An 18,594-nucleotide genomic window follows, 5' to 3' on the forward strand; every position below is an offset into this window, starting at 1 on the left:
TGCGCCTAAATGAGGGGAAGCTTTTGTACAATGCAACCTATGGCCAATTATGAAGTCTAAAGACCGCAAAACTGCAAAAACTGCAAAAACGATTTAAACCCTACTCCTCCCACATTTTTTCTTCAAACGACACCAAACTTCAGTATCTGCATCGTTAGACTGTTCTACACAAAAGTATCAAACCAGATTTTCGATCGGTCAAAAATTGAGCCCACAGTGCATCAAAACGTTGAATTCTGGCCCCGTGTATAGCCTAATTACCTTAATTACCTTTGGCAATTAGGTTGTATTTGTGATGTCATCAGTCAGTCAAGCAATTGTGATGCCATCACTAATGTCACTCGAGCAATTGTGATGTCATAATATTTTTTTTCCCCATTGACTTGCATGGGGTTTCGAAAAATCTTGTTACATTTGGCAATTAGGTTGTATTTGTGATGTCATCAGTCAGTCAAGCAATTGTGATGCCATCACTGATGTCACTCGAGCAATTGTGATGTCATAATATTTTTTTTCCCCATTGACTTGCATGGGGTTTCGAAAAATCTTGCAGTAAATTAGCTGTAATTCAGAAACCATAACAGCTACAGCTACGAAACTTGGTAGGGAGGTGCACAGAGGGGCCTTTTATTCTACACGAAAGAATTACACAAATTGAGCAGATGGTGGAGCTATAACAGCCCTCTTTACATTCTGGTCCATAACTTCTGAACCGTATGGTCTATCATCAAAGCCTTGAGACTTGCCCGGCCACGACCCATTGCTGCGCAGCAGCTATAATTTGTTTTATGATTCCCCGTGTCTGCTGCAACAAGTATACGTATATCACAAATAAAAGAAAAACAGGATATATTCAAAAAAATACAGAATTTACCATATTAACCAGAATCTGGAGTTTAACATTTCTTTACCTGTACAGTTTTTTTCTCTCTATCATGAGAGAGTCACCCACAGAGCCTAGATCCTCCATGCACCGAAGGGCCAATACTGCGGTGTAGCACTAGCTCTATTGCAGTGGATAGGGGTGTACAAACCTTCCGCGGGAAACTTTGCAGACAGAGTAGGAAGGCTGATCCGTGAGCGGCTTCTGGGACACGAGTCAGGGTCTTAATTGGCCTCGGCTGGGTCTACTGGGCGAGGGTGTATGATGTTGAGAGACCCGAAACACCTTAGGACCTCAGATAACATCACTGATAACGCATCCTAGCGCATGCTGTAGTATGTATTTTAAAACATAGAATCCTGGCTCCCCGGGTCAGTGACACTTAGGAATAGACTAGGTGACAACCAAGTATAGATTGGTGACGAGCTGGAGAGACAGTTGACGGTCGGAGAGACGGCATTCGGTACGGGATGGGTTTAGCACCCCAGCCTGGCTCTCTCGTAAGGGAGAAATCCACAAATGGTACGGATTAGCCTCCTGAAAATCTGTGCAGATCGGCGTGGCCTGGGGTCCTTCAGGCTAGAGCGAGGTGCTCGGCGCAGGCGAATGATGTGCAGCGCACAGGCCCTCTTGAGGCGTCCTGTAGGCATCCTCTCAGCCTCTGGATTGCCTTTGCCCCGTGAGGGTCTGGTGAGACGGAGGAGCGCGGCTGGGAGTTACCCACAGAGCCTAGATCCTCCATGCACCGAAGGGCCAATACTGCGGTGTAGCGCTAGCTCTATTGCAGCGGATAGGGGTGTACAACCCTTCCGCGGGCAACGTTGCAGACAGAGTAGGAAGGCTGATCCGTGAGCAGCTTCTGGGACGCGGGTCGGGGTCTTAATTGGCCTCGGCTGGATCTACTGGGCGAGGGTGTATGATGTTGACAGACCCGAAACACCTTACGACCCCAGATAACATCACTGATGACGCGTCCTAGCGCATGCTGTAGTATGTATTTTAAAACAAACAACAAATGCTCAGTATATATATACATTGCTATGAGAGTAATCACCTTTTAATTAATCCCCTGGAAAATTGGTAATTTTCACACTCCTGCAATAGTGATTAGATTAATTTGTTTTATGATTCCCCGTGTCTGCTGCAACAAGTAGCCTATACGTATATCACAAATAAAAGAAAAACTATAGAAAAAAAAACTATAGAAAAAAAAACTAACTATAAAAAAACTATACAAATACAGAATTTACCATATTAACCAGAATCTGGAGTTTAACATTTCTTTACCTGTACAGTTTTTTTCTCTCTATCATGATCAAACCAAATCATTTTGCCAAGGAGAAGAAAGGTATTTGAAGACAAGATACATTAGTAGTTTTTCCCCCACTGACAGGGAGTTTGTCTAATTCTCCTCTCTCTCAGTGGAGAGCTATGTTGAAAGAATAAATGTATCTAAGACAAGTCAAACAATTACCTGACAAAACAAAGCATGTGTACATTTGATGATTAGTCTAATCTGTGTGATTGACAGGAGAGATGATCAGAGGGGCGGAGTTTTTACCACCTTCATTAGGAGCGGGACAGAAGTATGGGTAGAGTTTCTCAGTGAAGCTGCAGCCAGTAAAGGAGTAGATAAGAGCTGCAGCATCTACGTCATAAAAGGAGACCAGACCCTCCTCATAATCCACAAACACCCCGACCTTCTGAGGCTTCATCTTCAGAGAGAGGAGGACAGCAGGGCCAGCAGCAGCTTGGTACTCATTTCCATTTCTCAACCCTATCATCCAGAAGCCATTCTCTGGGCTCAGTGTGATTTGTCCCTTCCTGTTGATCGACCCTCTGACCACTCCTAAATTCCACTGAGTCTTCCCTTTAACCTGAACCTCATAGTAAAACCTTCCTGAAGAGAAGCTCTGCTGTCCTAAGATCATGACACAAGGAGAAAATCTCTCTGGGTTGTCTGGGAGATTCTTCATTACATCACCATTATGTACTTGTTTCCCATTATCAGACAGGATGAGATAGGCTTGTGCTGTATGAGGATCCAGAGTCACATCCACTGCATACTGCTGGACCCTCTTCAGCTCAACATCAGCACACAGCTTCTCCATCTGTTTCCTGAGAGTCTCCTCCAGCTGAGCCACAGCTCTCCTCACAGTCCCCTCATATGAGGAGCGATGGACACTGACCTCTGTCCAGTCCTTGGTGTGTGGAGGAATGTTCAGGGATGCGAAGCTTTGGAAGAGATGGAGGTGGTCTTCAGTGTGTGAGAGCTGCTCCACCTCAGCGCTTCTCTTCATCAGCTCAGAGATTTCCTGTTCCAGCTCTTCGATGAAGCTTTCAGCCTGTTTCTCTGTTGTTTTCTGCTTCTCCTCAATCATCTCAATGAGCTCAGCCTGGCCTCTCTCCACAGACTGCCTCAGAGCAGTGAAGACCTGCACACCGTCTGCTATCTCTCTGTCTGCATCTTCCTTGCTGACCTCTATGGAGTGTTTGATCTCCTGAATCTTCAGTTGTCTCTCTTGGATCATCTGTTGAATTTCAGCCTCTGTCTTAGGCATACTACTCACTGACTTTCTGAACTGAGCAGCCATCTCCGATATTGATTTGATGAAAGTATTGACCCACAGCGTAGGTCTTCTGTCAAACCTCTCATTACACATGGGACACTGGCATGGGGCATTGATATCCCAGTGCTGTTTGATACAGGTTTTGCAGAAGTTGTGTCCACATGGTGTGGAGACTGGATCAGTGAACACATGAAGACAGATGGAGCACAGAAACTGCTCTTCAGATAGAAGATATTTGGCAGCAGACATATCTAGACACTGAAACCAAAAGTAAAAGCGTGAAGCTATAGGCGCCCCTTTTATAACCTCTGCAGGGAAGGAGTTATGACATCACTGATTATATCACTTATTGATATAATTGGTGATGTCACTCGAGCACTCAATGATGATGTCAGCAGTGATGTCACTCAAGCAATTGTGATGTCATCAGTGATGATGTCACCAGTAGGATTTGGTTCATTTTGGGTAAGACATGGTGGAAGGTAGAAGGTAGAAGGTAGAAGGTGAATAGAGTAATAGAGTAAAATAAGCTATTTACAAGACATAAATACAGGCATTTCACATGCCCTGTTTTCCTCGTTTTGAGGTCACAGTTCAAGCTGATTATCGTTTCTGCTGATGCTAATCAAAGCGAAGTTGTCAGGGTGACTTAAACATCATAAGCTGGAAATCAGGTATGGGGTGTAAAAAGAAAACGGAATTCTCCTTTAAGCGGTGATTGGAGCCATGGCTCCCGCGACGCGTTACCGGCCCCTCTGGATACAGCTCAATAATGTGTCACTGCGTGCTCTCTGTTGAAGTGTTGAAACAGTCAATATGATCTGCTGTTGATTCTCCTGCGTTCGTCCAGAGTCGACTGCTGTATTGTTGAGAAAGACCTGATGACCTTAGCTTTATTATTTATTTATTTCTCAAAAGAGAGACTTCCTGACTGCAGCAATGCTGTCTGTCTGTCTGTCGCTCTGACTTACTTTTTACTTTCACTTCAGGAATGTGATGTTGAAACACTCCTGTCTCTCCAGTCCAGTGTTGCTCCGCCTCTGACTGCAGTTGTTCATCTGATTGCAGTAAGTGTTTTGTTGCCTCAGTCACTTTTGGACATTGACCTTCCTGGATGGAGGAAGGGAAAAGAGAATTGTCCTATCGGTTTTGTTGTCACTCCTCTGCAGCTGTTCATGGATTTATATTTCCAAAATAAATGAAAAAAATAAATGAAAAAAAAAAAAAAAAAATTGGGCCAGGTGACGCGTTTCGCGTCGAAACGCGTCACCTGGCCCATTTTTTTTTTTTTTTTTTTTTTTTCATTTTTTTTTTTCTCTGGCTGTGAACAAGCAATTTCAAAAATTTCAACGGATTCGAAATTTAAGATTTTTTAAGAATTAATATATATTCATGTTCCCCACGGTAAACCCGGCCTTTAACTGAAAAAGAAGAAGAAAAAAAGAGATTTGTAAAGCAGCTATAAAACGTGTCGTTTTTACATGGACTTCCTCAGTAATGTACTACACACACACACACACACACACACACACACACACACACACACACACACACACACACACACACACACACACACACACACACACACACACACACACACACACACACACACACACACACACACACACACACACACACACACATATATATTATAACTGTGGCAGGATGAATTAAATGACTGATGAAACTGTAAACCTCTAATATTAAAACCTGGAATAAAGTAATAAAAAAAGAAGGATAGCAACATCATTAAGGACCCGCCCACCCAGGTCACAGTCTGTTTGTCCCCTCGTCATCGGGGAAGAGATACAGAGCCATCAAAGCCCGAACAAACACACTGAAGAACAGCTTTTCACCAGAGCTGTAGCCTCCATCACCCTCTACACTCCCATAGCTGCTGAGGACTGAAGACTATACTGAGTTAGCTTCTCCCATCCACCACCAAAGTGCTGCTAATGCACTCCAACATTTTATTACGTACATCTAACTTGTTGTGCAATAGCTTTTTATTATCTTGATTTTATCTTGTCATCTTGCATGCCAACACTTTATTATTGAACATCTAACTTATGCAATAGCCTAACCTTTTATTATCTTGTTTGTACCCTTTGTTATATGCCTACAATGACAAATAAAGTGTCTTATGCATTATGTTTTCTCACTCACTGTTGTAAATGATCACATGACACCTTTGACCTCTCTGGATGATGGAAAGAGAAATTCCCAATGTTCTTCACAGTATCAGTGTGCTGTATTTATTCTCACTCTTCCTCTGCATGTTCCCCAATCCCTGTATATCATTTACATGTGTTTAGTGATGTCATAGGGAATTCCCCGCCTCCTGGTGGATCTGGTCCAATGAGAGACTGGGGTTTTTAATCCAAACCGTTACCACACCTGCATGGACTTTAGGCCTGAGACTGTCCTACTACAGCCTCTCCTTTGTCTAAAAGCACACAGTCTCTGTTCATCTCCATGACAAATCCCAACAGTGATTTGAAAACCCAATCTCAGACAGTTCTGTCAATCAAACAGGATTGTAACCCACAGCTTGTACATCTGGGGGCCCTAAGCAGAACTGAACTGGACTTTGGAGCGTACTCGGATCCGGCTGGAAGCTGCTGAACAGCATCAACCTCAGCAGAACATGTGGGGGAAACAGACTCGAGGCTGTGAAAGTCAAGGATGCTTCTAATGCAAAACACTGACAGAATGAAGACAAACAACAGAAAAGAGGAACAAAATGTAAAAAGTTTAATAAAAAATAAGCAGAATGACCTAACGCAGTGGTTCCCAACCTTTTTTGGCCCCTAACCCCTTAAAATAAAGCAAATCTGGGACCTCTTGTCAAATGTTGCATTGTCTCCCAGTTAACTTACTGATGATTGTCTCCATCACCGGTTAATCGTTTTGTCCATAAAATGTCAGAAATATGAAAAACATCTGTTCAAGTTCCCCACAGTCCAAGGTGACATCTTCAAGTGTCTAGTCTTGTCTGACTAACAGTCCAACACCTAATGATATTCAGTTTATCATCATGTTCCACAAAGATATTGTGATGGTCACATGTCACGTTATTTGCGAGCTGTCGATGGTCAGATGAATATGAGTCATAAACAGCTGATAAGGTCACATTATTTAGGTACTTTAATTTCAGTTGCGCCAGTGGAGTAAATGTCAGTCAACGTCACCCATCTGAGGGATTGGCTAGCCTTCACACAGGTGTAGAATGTTTGGGCTGTGATTGGTTCAGACCTGGCTGAGATGGCGCCCGACGAGCTGTCAATCATTTCCCCAGGGAAGCGAAAAGGGGTGTGGCAGATGATTGAGAGGATTGAGACTCAGAGAGACACGTGTCAGATTGACAGGAGCCAACTAAGAGAATCTCTGTCTTATCCTCATTTAGTTGGAGAAAATTGTTATTGACCAAGTATAATTGGGGAGACAATGGGGAAAAATCAAAAAGAAATACAGAGCAAACTAGAGGGCACTCGGTAGAGGGCATAGTAGTCAAACATCAAATAAATGTAGCCTATACAGGAAGATAACAGTCATGTAACATACAAGCTCTTTCTATTGGGTTTTATTTATGTCAGTAAACATACAGTACAGTAGATTGCAGAATTCTTTCTTTTTCAATCAAATGCGCTTTAGTAATTGTGTATTATTAAAATGCTCAGTATATATATACACTGCTATGAGAGTAATCACCTTGTAGTTCATACCCTGGACATGTTACAATGAAACAGGAAACATTTTAATTTTCACACTCCTGTAATAGTGATTAGATTGATGTTTTATGATTCACCGTGTTTGCTGCAACAAGTCACACATAACAGAAAAACAGGATATCAATAAAGCACAGAATTTACCATATTAACCAGAATCTCCCCTCCCCCCCCTGCCACCCCTCCCCCCTCACCATCCCCCCCCTCTCCGTCCACCCTTCATCCCCCCCCCCGACCACCATCCCTCCTCCTCCCCCCGACCACCACCCTCCCCCCTCTCCCCCCCCCCCCACCAGCTCCACGACCCGCTGCAATTTGCATACCGCCCCAACAGGAGCACAGCGGATGCAGTAGCACACGTGCTCCACACCGCCCTGTCCCACCTGGAGGGGAAGGACACCTATGTAAGAATGCTGTTCGTGGACTACAGCTCAGCATTCAACACCATAGTACCCTCCAGGCTGGTAAGCAAACTCAGGGATCTGGGACTAAACACGGCAATGTGCGACTGGATCCTGGATTTCCTGACAGACCGCCGCCAGGTGGTGAGGGTGGGCAACCTCACCTCCTCCCCACTGACCATTAGCATAGGAGCGCCCCAGGGGTGCGTCTCCAGCCCCTTCTGGTACGACCTCTACACCCACGACTGCGTGGCGACTCAAACTTCAAACACAATTGTGAAGTTTGCAGACGACACAGCGGTCGTGGGGCTGATCTCGGGGGGCGACGAGACGGCCTACAGAGAGGAGGTGGGGGTACTGGAACAATGGTGCCAGGACAACCACCTCTCCCTGAACGTCTCCAAGACCAAGGAGATCATTGTAGACTACAGGAGAGGGGGGGGCGCACACCCCCCAATCACCATCAACGGCACAGTGGTGGAAAGGGTGGACAGCTTCAAGTACCTGGGAGTCAACATCCACCAGGACCTGACCTGGGCCGGCCACACCGCCACTGTTGTCAAAAAGGCCCAACAGCGACTACACGGACTCAGGCGCCTGAAGAAATTCGGGCTGAGGAAAGAAATCCTCGGGGACTTCTACAGAGGCACCATTGAAAGCCTGCTGACAGGCGGCTTCACCGCCTGGTACGGGAACTGTACCACCATGGACCGCAGAGCGCTACGGAGGGTGAGGCGCGCGGCCCAGCACGTAACAGGAGGTGAACTGCCAGAACTGCACGAACTGTACAACCAGCGGTGCCTCAGGAGGTCCCTGAAGATCATCAAAGACACAAACCATCCCCACAACAGCCTGTTCTCCCTGCTACCCTCAGGGAGGAGATACAGGGTTCCAAAAACACGCACAAATCGCTTGAGGAACAGTTTCTTCCCGCAGGCCACGAGACTCCTAAATATGCACAAATAGTGCAGTAGTCGTACCGTACCGTACTGCAGCTGCTACTATTACGGATGCCTAACGTTTAATTGTAAATTTAAGTGTATGTTTAATAAGGTGCCTAACGTTTAATTGTAAATTTAAGTGTATGTTTAATAAGGTACATGCTATTTGCACATGTATGTATAAAACGTCGAATTTGGAATGTCTGAACACGTCTAACGTATGCACATGACATGTGCACATATGTGCAATGAATATGCCACTGTCGTATAAGCCACCGACTTGTCTTATTGCTTATAGATGCCTATTTCTTATTGCCTTATTGCTGTCTTATTGCCTATTGATGCCTATTCTTATTGCCTATTACTTATTGCCTGTTGCCTATTTGTACTATGTCGTAAACGGAGTCCACTGCACAAGAATTTCACACGTGGTACTTGTACCATGGAGTGACAATAAAAATCTTGAATCTTGAATCTTGAATCTTGAATCTTGAATCTTGAATCAGCATCTACGTCATAAAAGGAGACCAGACCCTCCTCATAATCCACAAACACCCCCACCTTCTGAGGCTTCATGTTCAGAGAGAGGAGGACAGTAGGGCCAGCAAGAGCTTTGTACTCATTTGCATTTCTCAACCATATGACCCAGTAGCCATCCTCTGGGCTCAGTGCAATGTGTCCCTTCCTGTTGATCGACCCTTTGGCCACTCCTACATCCCACCCAGTCTTCCCTTTAACCTGAACCTCATAGTAAAACTTCCCTGAAGAGAAGCTCTGCTCTGCTAAGACACAGGGACAAGGAGAAAATCTCTCTGGGTTGTCTGGGAGATTCTTTGTTACATCACCACGTGTTACTTGTTTCCCATCATCAGACAGGATGAGCCAGGCGTTTGCTGTATCAGGATCCAGAGTCACATCCACTGCATACTGCTGGACCCTCTTCAGCTCAACATCAGCACACAGCTTCTCCATCTGTTTCCTGAGAGTCTCCTCCAGCTGAGCCACAGCTCTCCTCATAGTCCCCTCATATGATGAGCGATGGACACTGACCTCTGTCCAGTCCTTGGTGTGTGGAGGAGTGTTCAGGGATGGGAAGCTTTGGAGGAGGTGGAGGTGGTCTTCAGTGTGTGAGAGCTGCTCCACCTCAGCGCTTCTCTTCACCAGCTCAGAGATTTCCTGTTCCAGCTCTTCGATGAAGCTTTCAGCCTGTTTCTCTGTTGTTTTCTGCTTCTCCTCAATCGTCTCAATGAGCTCAGCCTGGCCTCTCTCTACAGACCTCCTCAGAGCAGTGAAGACCTGCACACCGTCTGCTATCTCTCTGTCTGCATCTTCCTTGCTGACCTCTATGGAGTGTTTGATCTCCTGAATCTTCAGTTGTCTCTCTTGGATCATCTGTTGAATTTCAGCCTCTGTCTTAGGCCTACTACTCACTGACTTTCTGAACTGAGCAGCCCTCTCCGATATTGATTTGATGAAAGTATTGACCCACAGCGTAGGTCTTCTGTCAAACCTCTCATTACACATGGGACACTGGCATGGGGCATTGATATCCCAGTGCTGTTTGATACAGGTGTTGCAGAAGTTGTGTCCACATGGTGTGGAGACTGGATCAGTGAACACATGAAGACAGATCGAGCACAGAAACTGCTCTTCAGATAGAAGATATTCGGCAGCAGACATATCTAGACACTGAAACCAAAAGTAAAAGCGTGAAGCTAGGCGCCCCTTTTACAACCTCTGCAGGGAAGGAGTTATGACATCACTGATGATATCACTTATTGATAGAATTGGTGATGTCACTCGAGCACTCGATGATGATGTCAGCAGTGATGTCACTCAAGCAATTGTGATGTCATCAGTGATGATGTCACCAGTAGGATTCGGTTCATTTTGGGTAAGACATGGTGGCGGAGCTCGGGCGAGTAGATAGATAGATAGATAGATAGATAGAGTACTTTATTCATCCCCGAGGGGAAATTCTGGCGTTACAGCAGCAGTAGCATCAATGACAGCAACAAGAGCATCAATGACAAGAGCATCAATGACATTAAACAATTAAACAATAAAAAAAAAGTTACACAAATAAAAAAAGTTACACAACTAAGGTAAGGTGCAGAAACAGCAGTATTAAAATATTGCAATAAGAAAAGAAACAAACCAATACGCGAAAATATACAATATACAATATATACCACTTTACTTCCACCGCCTTTACATCTTACGTTTCCCAGAAACTGTAGGTAAATTAAATCAAATCAACTAAATACTCCTAAATAGTATTGAATAATACTATTATTTCTATTTCTATTATTTCTATTTTTTTTTTTTTGATTGATTGATTGATTTATTGGGTGAATGTCAACAATACAGGGAAAACACAGACAATCACCGAGGATAAAAACACAATAAAGCCATTGGCTTATTTCCATTGCGGTCCTCTACAAACAACAGAGGGACAAAAAAAAAAACACACAAATGGATATCACCTTCTATACTCAAATTAAGACTATTTTTAACATTATTACTAGATTTGAATAGGAATAATGGCACACTTGACTATTATACAATACATAAACATTTGTTGTTATATGTAAGGACTTAACATACACAGAGAAACAAGAAATACTAGGGGGGGGGGAGGAGTGGGTTTGCGGAACGGGGGTTTAGCAGTGGGAGGGGGGGGGAGAAGCTCGCTCACACAGGACTGGGGGCTATGCTATCGCTCATAGCAGCCTCCATCTATATGGCCCCATTCAGATGAGAACGAGGGAAGGAGGGGGGGGGGTGAGGATGAAGCGTGGAGGAAAGATTGCAAGAGCCAGGCTGGAACAAGGCGGCATGGGGGGGGGGGGCTGTGTGTGTGTGTGTGTGCGTGTGTGTTTGAGAGTCTGTGAATGTCCAATTGTCCTTGTGTGTGCTAGTGAGCCTGATAGGGGGAGTCGTCTTCCCGGATGGTGAGCGAAACATAGCTGGTCGCTATGGTGACGGCCTCGAGTCCAACAGGTGTCAGGGGGAGGGTGGAGGGTGGATGAGCGCAGTTGCATTCGTAGATATCAGGAGAGGAATTTCGGCTGCGTCCTTGGCAGCTCCGAGTCCAGATTAGGATGAAAATGTTTTGGTTGCCTGAATTCCTATCAGGTCACACAGACCAAACAGAACAGGTCTTAAGTCTCTGGAATCCCAACATAAGTTCATTCCTTATGCAGATCAGTGGAAATTTCCGTGATATAATCCAGGTATAATCCATTTTTCACAGTTCAAATTCACTGACCGCCCATCTCAATTTTCATGACGTCACAGCCTTGGGTCAATCGCTGCTGTCTTCCCGTACCCCGCGGCGAAAATCCGTCTGGGCAGAGGGTGGGGGCTCCCCAGACCTCGCTTTCCTCAAAGTTTAGTTGATTTGCGTTGAGACCAGCTTAAATCCAATAAATCCATGTTTGTCATTTCGTATAGACAAATGCAAGTTTGCTCCGGCTAGCGTGGTGTTGCAGGCAGAGGGAAAAAGGTGCAGGAGCAGGAGAGGGAGGATTTGCGACCGCCCAGGTTCAGAGGCAAGACAAGAAGCTAAACTAAAGCTGTACATTTGTTATTTATATAATGATTGATATGACTATACATACTATACATAGTGAGTGTGCAATGTGGGCATGTGCACAGTGCATTGGATTCAATGTTCAGGAGGGCGGTAGGGAGAGGAGGGCCCTCCTCTCTCTGCGTGTCCAGGAGTTATTGTAAATTGTTATTGCGGTGGGTACGAAAGACCTCCTGTAACGGTCCTTGCTGCAGGGAAGCTGACGGAGCCTCTGACGGAGCCTCTGACTGAAACCCTAGTATTCTGACTGAATACTAGGGAGAAGGAGAGGGAATGGTCCACAAGGTAAATAGAGTAATAGAGTAAAATAAGCTATTTACAAGACATAAATACAGGCATTTTGCATGCCCTGTTTTCCTCGTTTTGAGGTCGCAGTTGAAGCTGATTATCGTTTCTGCTGATGCTAATCAAAGCGAAGTTGTCAGGGTGACTTAAACATCATAAGCTGGAAATCAGGTCTGGGGTGTAAAAAGAAAACGGAATTCTCCTTTAAGCGGTGATTGGAGCCATGGCTCCCGCGATGCGTTACCGGCCCATCTGGATACAGCTCAATAATGTGTCACTGCGTGCTCTCTGTTGAAGTGTTGAAACAGTCAATATGATCTGCTGTTGATTCTCCTGCGTTCATCCAGAGTCCACTGCTGTATTGTTGAGAAAGGCCTGATGACCTTAGCTTTATTATTTAGTTCTTTCTCAAAAGAGAGACTTCCTGACTGCAGCAATGCTGTCTGTCTGTCTGTCTCTCTGAGTTACTTTTTACTTTCACTTCAGGAATGTGACGTTGAAACACTGTCTCTCCAGTCCAGTGTTGCTTCGCCTCTGACTGCAGTTGTTCATCTGATTGCAGTAAGTGTTTTGTTGCCTCAGTCACTTTTGGACATTGACCTTCCTGGATGGAGGAAGGGAAAAGAGAATCGTCCTATCAGTTTTGTTGTCACTCCTCTGCAGCTGTTCATGGATTTATATTTCCCCCAAAACGAATCGCACACAACTCAAAACTGTGAAATGCTTCAACTTAACTGAAAAAGAAGAAGAAAAAAAGAGATTTGTAAAGCAGCTATAAAACGTGTGGTTTTTACATGGACTTCCTCAGTAATGTACTACACACACACACACACACACACACACACACACACACACACACACACACACACACACACACACACACACACACACACACACACACACTCTTCTTTTCTTTTCTTTTCCTGTCAACCATTTTATGTGAAGCACTTTGAATTGCCTCTGTGTATGAAATGTGCTATACAAATAAACTTGACTTGACTTGACTTGACTTGACACACACACACACACACACACACACACACACACACACACACACACACACACACACACACACACACACACACACACACACACACACGTGCATATATATGCATAACCAATTAACCAGAGCAGTGAAGACCTGCACACTGTCTGCTATCTCTCTGTTGGATCCTCTGTCCCCTCAGCATCGTGGAGGAGATACAGAGCCATCAAAGCCCGAACAAACAGACTGAAGAACAGCTTTTCACCAGAGCTGTAGCCTCCATCACCCCCTACACTCCCATAGCTGCTGAGGACTGAAGAGTAGTTAGATAAGATAAGATAATAAAATGTAAAAAGTTGAATAAAAAATGAGCAGAATGACCTTTTTGGCCTGTAAGCTCTTAAATGGGACCACATGTTGCATTGTCTCCCAGTTAAGTTCCTGATTATTATTAATTAAGTAGCCTATGCAGAAGATAACAGATAACATTATATTCTATATTTCTACATTTTCTATATTTCTCTATCATTATGATTGTTCAATGTGTTACTACTGTAATTGCTATTGTTGTGTCAGCTAGAATTAGCTAGACATATTTTCTGTGAAGCCCTCTGAGACATGCTTGTGAATTAGGGCTATACAAATAAACTTGACTTGACTTGACTTAACAGTCATGTAACCATACAAGCTCTTTCTATTGGGTTTTATTTATTTCAGTAAACATACAGTACAGTAGGTTCAAAAAAGAAAGGTCCAAAGGAACTCTTCTGGCAGAAAGTAAAAAGCCTTTATTTATTGTAGATGGCTATATCATTTTTGAAAGGTTTGAAAACATAGCTAGTGCATGTTAAAAGAGCTGGGACATGACCCACACGTAGCGGCACAAACAGCCTTCTTCAGGGTACGGCCACAAGGTTTCCCCTATTTAGCATGAGATGATTGCAAACACCTGAGCAGAAAGCCAGTGAACTCACAGGTAATGATGCAAAATGCACCCCTAGATGGCGCTACAATGGGTATAGCAGAAAACCAAACATACAGTAATGCAGAGAAATGTGGAAAACAAACGAAAAATGGATCTGCAGTACAGTCGATTGCAGAATCGTCTCTTTTTCAATCAAATGCTCTTTAGTAATTGTGTATTATTAAAATGCTCAGTATACACTGCTATGAGAGTAATCACCTTGTAGTTCATATCCTGGACATGTTGCCATGAAACAAGAAAATTGTAATTTTCACACTCCTGTAATAGTGATTAGATTCAATGACATTTTATGATTCCTCCTGTTTGCTGCAACAAGTATATATCACACATAAAAGAAAAAACAGGATATAAACAAAGTACAGAATTTACCATGTTAACCAGAATCTGCAGTTTAACATTTGTTTAGCTGTACTGTTTTTTCTCTCTCATTATAAAACTAAATCATTTGGCCAAGGAGAACAAAGGTATAAGGAGACAAGTTACATTAGTAGTTACTGTTTTTTCCCACAGACAGAGAGTTTGTCTTCTCCTCTCAGTGGAGAGCTCTGTTGAAAGAACAAATGTATCTAAGATAAGTCAAAGTGTTTGTTTGCACTTGCAAGTCAAAGCATGTGTACATTTGATGATTAGTCTAATCTGTGTGATTGACAGGAGAGATGATCAGAGGGGCGGAGTTTTTACCACCTTCATTATTACAGGGACAGAAGTATGGGTAGAGTTTCTCAGTGAAGCTGCAGCCAGTAAAGGAGTAGATAAGAGCTGCAGCATCTACATCATAAAAGGAGACCAGACCCTCCTCATAATCCACAAACACCCCCACCTTCTGAGGCTTCATCTTCAGAGAGAGGAGGACAGCAGGGCCAGCAAGAGCTGCGTACTCATTTCCATTTCTCAACCATATGGTCCAGTAGCCTTTCTTTGGGCTCAGTGTGATGCTTCCCTTCCTGTTGATCGACCCTCTGACCACTCCTACATGCCAGTTAGTCTTCCCTTTAACCTGAACCTCATAGTAAAACCTTCCTGAAGAGAAGCTCTGCTTTCCTACGACACAGTGACAAGGATAAAATCTCTCTGGGTTGTCTGGGAGATTCTTCTTTACATCACCATGATGTACTTGTTTCCCATCATCAGACAGGATGAGCCAGACTTGTGCTGTATCAGGATCCAGAGTCACATCCATTGCATAATGCTGGACCCTCTTCAGCTCAAGCAGCTTCTCCATCTGCTTCCTGAGAGTCTCCTCCAGCTGACCCACAGCTCTGCTCACAGTCCCCTCATATGAGGAGCAATGGACACTGACCTCTGTCCAGTCCTTGGTGTGTGGAGGAGTGTTCAGGGATGGGAAGCTTTGGAGGAGCTGGAGGTGGTCTTCAGTGTGTGAGATCTGCTCCACCTCAGCACTTCTCTCCATCAGCTCAGAGATCTCCTGTTCCAGCTCTTCGATGAAGCTTTCAGCCTGTTTCTCTGTTGTTTTCTGCTTCTCCTCAATCATCTCAATGAGCTCAGCCTGGCCTCTCTCCACAGACTGCCTCAGAGCAGTGAAGACCTGCACACCGTCTGCTATCTCTCTGTCTGCATCTTCCTTGCTGAGCTCCACCGTGTGTTTGATCTCCTGAATCTTCAGTCGTCTCTCCTGGATCTTCTGCTGAATTTCAGCCTCTGTCTTCCCCAGCGTAGCCTTCTTTCCTTTATATTCTTCTTTCAGAGGAACAATGTCATGTGACTTGTGGCCTACAGCAGTGCAGTGCAGACACACACACATCTGGTCCGTCTTGCAGAACAGCTCCAGTGGTTTATCATGCTCTTTACACAACCTGTCTTCCAGGTTCTCCACAGGATCCATCAGCTGGTGTTTTTTCAGGCCTGCCATTTTTTGATGAGGCTCCAGGTGAGTCTCACAGAAGGAGGCCAGACACACCAGGCAGGACTTCAGGGCCTTCAGTTTGGTTCCACTGCAAACGTCACAGGGAACTTCTTGGCCCATATTTGGTCTCAACTCTGGGTTGCTGCTGGTTTTCATCTGAGCTGACTTTCTGAACTGAGCAGCCATCTCAGATATGAAAGTATTGACATGCAGCTCAGGTCTTCTGTGAAAAAGCTTTTTACACATGGGACACTGGCACTGGACACTAACATCCCAGTACTGAGTGATACAGTTCTTGCAGAAGTTGTGTCCACATGGTATGGAGACTGGATCAGTGAACACACCCAGACAGATGGAGCACAGAAATTGATCTTCAGATTGGAGATTGCTGGCAGCTGACATATCTAGACACTGATACCAAAAATGAAAGTGTTAAATAACAATACTGCAACACATAATTATTTTGAGAAAACATTAAATTTATTGATCGTGATATTATCAAAAGTCATTTTTAATGTAGTTAAATTGCACTAAGCTGTGTCAGTGTAAATGACAACAGGGAAAAATCCTATCTGGATACATCTCAATTGTGTCACTGCTCTCTGTTTAAACCATCGACATATATATCTCAGTGGTTTAAACAGTAAATATGACACTCACCTGTCTAAGACTGCTGTATTGTTGAGGCCTGATGATCTTCAGTTTATTATTCTTTCCAGAGAAAGACAGAGACTTGTCGACTGCAGCAGTGCTGTCGCTCTGAGTTAGCCTACTTTCAGGTTGACTTCAGTAATGTCACCTTCAAACACACCTGTCTCTGCCGTGTTGCTCCGCCTCTTACTGCAGTTAAATATGATCTCATAGCAGTTAATGTTTTATACCTTTCGACTCACTGTATGCTAGCTGTCTACACAAGAAGGCTAGCAATGCTTGAATTAAATGACTCAACCCACCCAGAACTGAAGACTGAAGAACAGCTTTTTCACCAGAGCTGTAGCCTCCATCACCCTCTAAACTCCCATAGCTGCTGAGGACTGAAGACTATACTGAGTTAGCTTCTCCCATCCACCACCCCCACCACCAAACTGCTGCTAATGCACTCCAACATTTTATTACCTACATCTAACTTGTTGTGCAATACCTTTTTATTATCTTGATTTTATCTTTATCTATGCCAACACTTTATTATTGAACATCTAACTTATGCAATAGCCTAACCTTTTATCATCTTGTTTGTACCCTTTGTTATATGCCTACAATGACAAATAAAGTGTCTTATGCATTATGTTTTCTCACTCACTGTTGTAAATGATCACATGACACCTTTGACCTCTCTGGATGATGGAAAGAGAAATTCTCAATGTTCTTCACAGTATCAGTGTGCTGTATTTATTCTCACTCTTCCTCTGTATCTTCCCCAATCCCTGTATATCATTTACATGTGTTTAGTGATGTCATAGGGAATTCCCCGCCTCCTGGTGGATCTGGTTCAATGAGAGACTGTTTTTTTTAATCCAAACCGTTACCACACCTGCATGGACTTTAGGCCTGAGACTGTCCTACTACAGGCCTCTCCTTTGTCTAAAAGCACACAGTCTCTGTTCATCTCCATGACAAATCCCAACAGTGATTTGAAAACCCAATCTCAGACAGTTCTGTCAATCAAACAGGATTGTAACCCACAGCTTGTACATCTGGGGGCCCTAAGCAGAACTGAACTGGACTTTGGAGCGTACTCGGATCCTGCTGGAAGCTGCTGAACAGCATCAACCTCAGCAGAACATGTGGGGAAAACAGACTCGAGGCTGTGAAAGTCAAGGATGCTTCTCTCTTAATGCAAAACACTGACAGAACAAAATGTAAAAAGTTGAAGCATAAATTTGCAGAATGACCTTTTTGGCCCGTAAGCTCTTAAAATAAAGTAAGTCTGGGACCCCTTGTCACATGTTGCATTGTCTCCCAGTTAAGTTCCTGAATATTATTAATTAAGTAGCCTATGCAGGAAGATAACAGTCATGTAACCTACAAGCTCTTTATATTGGGGTTTATCTATTTCAGTAAACATACAGTAGATTGCAGAATTCTTACTTTTTCAATCAAATGCTCTTTAGTAAATCTGTATTAATAAAATGCTCAGTATATATACAGTATACACTGCTATGAGAGTAATCACCTTTTAGTTCATCCCCTGGACATGTTACAATGAAACAGGAAAATTGATCATTTTCACACTCCTGCAATACTGATTAGATTAATTTGTTTTATGATTCCACGTGTTTGCTGCAACAAGTATATTGTAACGTATCCGTTATCTCATGAGGCAGAGGCTTCTTGATGGTACAAGGGTCTTTATTCAC

The 18,594-nt window shown here is 43.8% G+C and overlaps 1 protein-coding gene across 1 annotated transcript; it reads right to left on the reverse strand.

Annotated features, from left to right (window-relative positions):
* Positions 1-2,394: 2,394 nt before the first annotated feature.
* On the reverse strand, positions 2,395-16,639 carry LOC310791440 (uncharacterized protein; the record flags this gene model as incomplete). Its single annotated transcript, XM_083653134.1, has 3 exons — positions 2,395-3,579; positions 9,583-9,750; positions 15,011-16,639. 3 exons carry the CDS (start codon positions 16,637-16,639, stop codon positions 2,395-2,397), a joined length of 2,982 nt encoding a protein of 993 aa, XP_083509260.1.
* Between the last annotated feature and the right edge of the window lie 1,955 nt (positions 16,640-18,594).

The sequence above is a fragment of the Poromitra crassiceps genome, assembly GCF_964638095.1.
Source record: "Poromitra crassiceps genome assembly, chromosome: 16".
In the NCBI taxonomy this organism is placed as follows: domain Eukaryota; kingdom Metazoa; phylum Chordata; class Actinopteri; order Beryciformes; family Melamphaidae; genus Poromitra; species Poromitra crassiceps.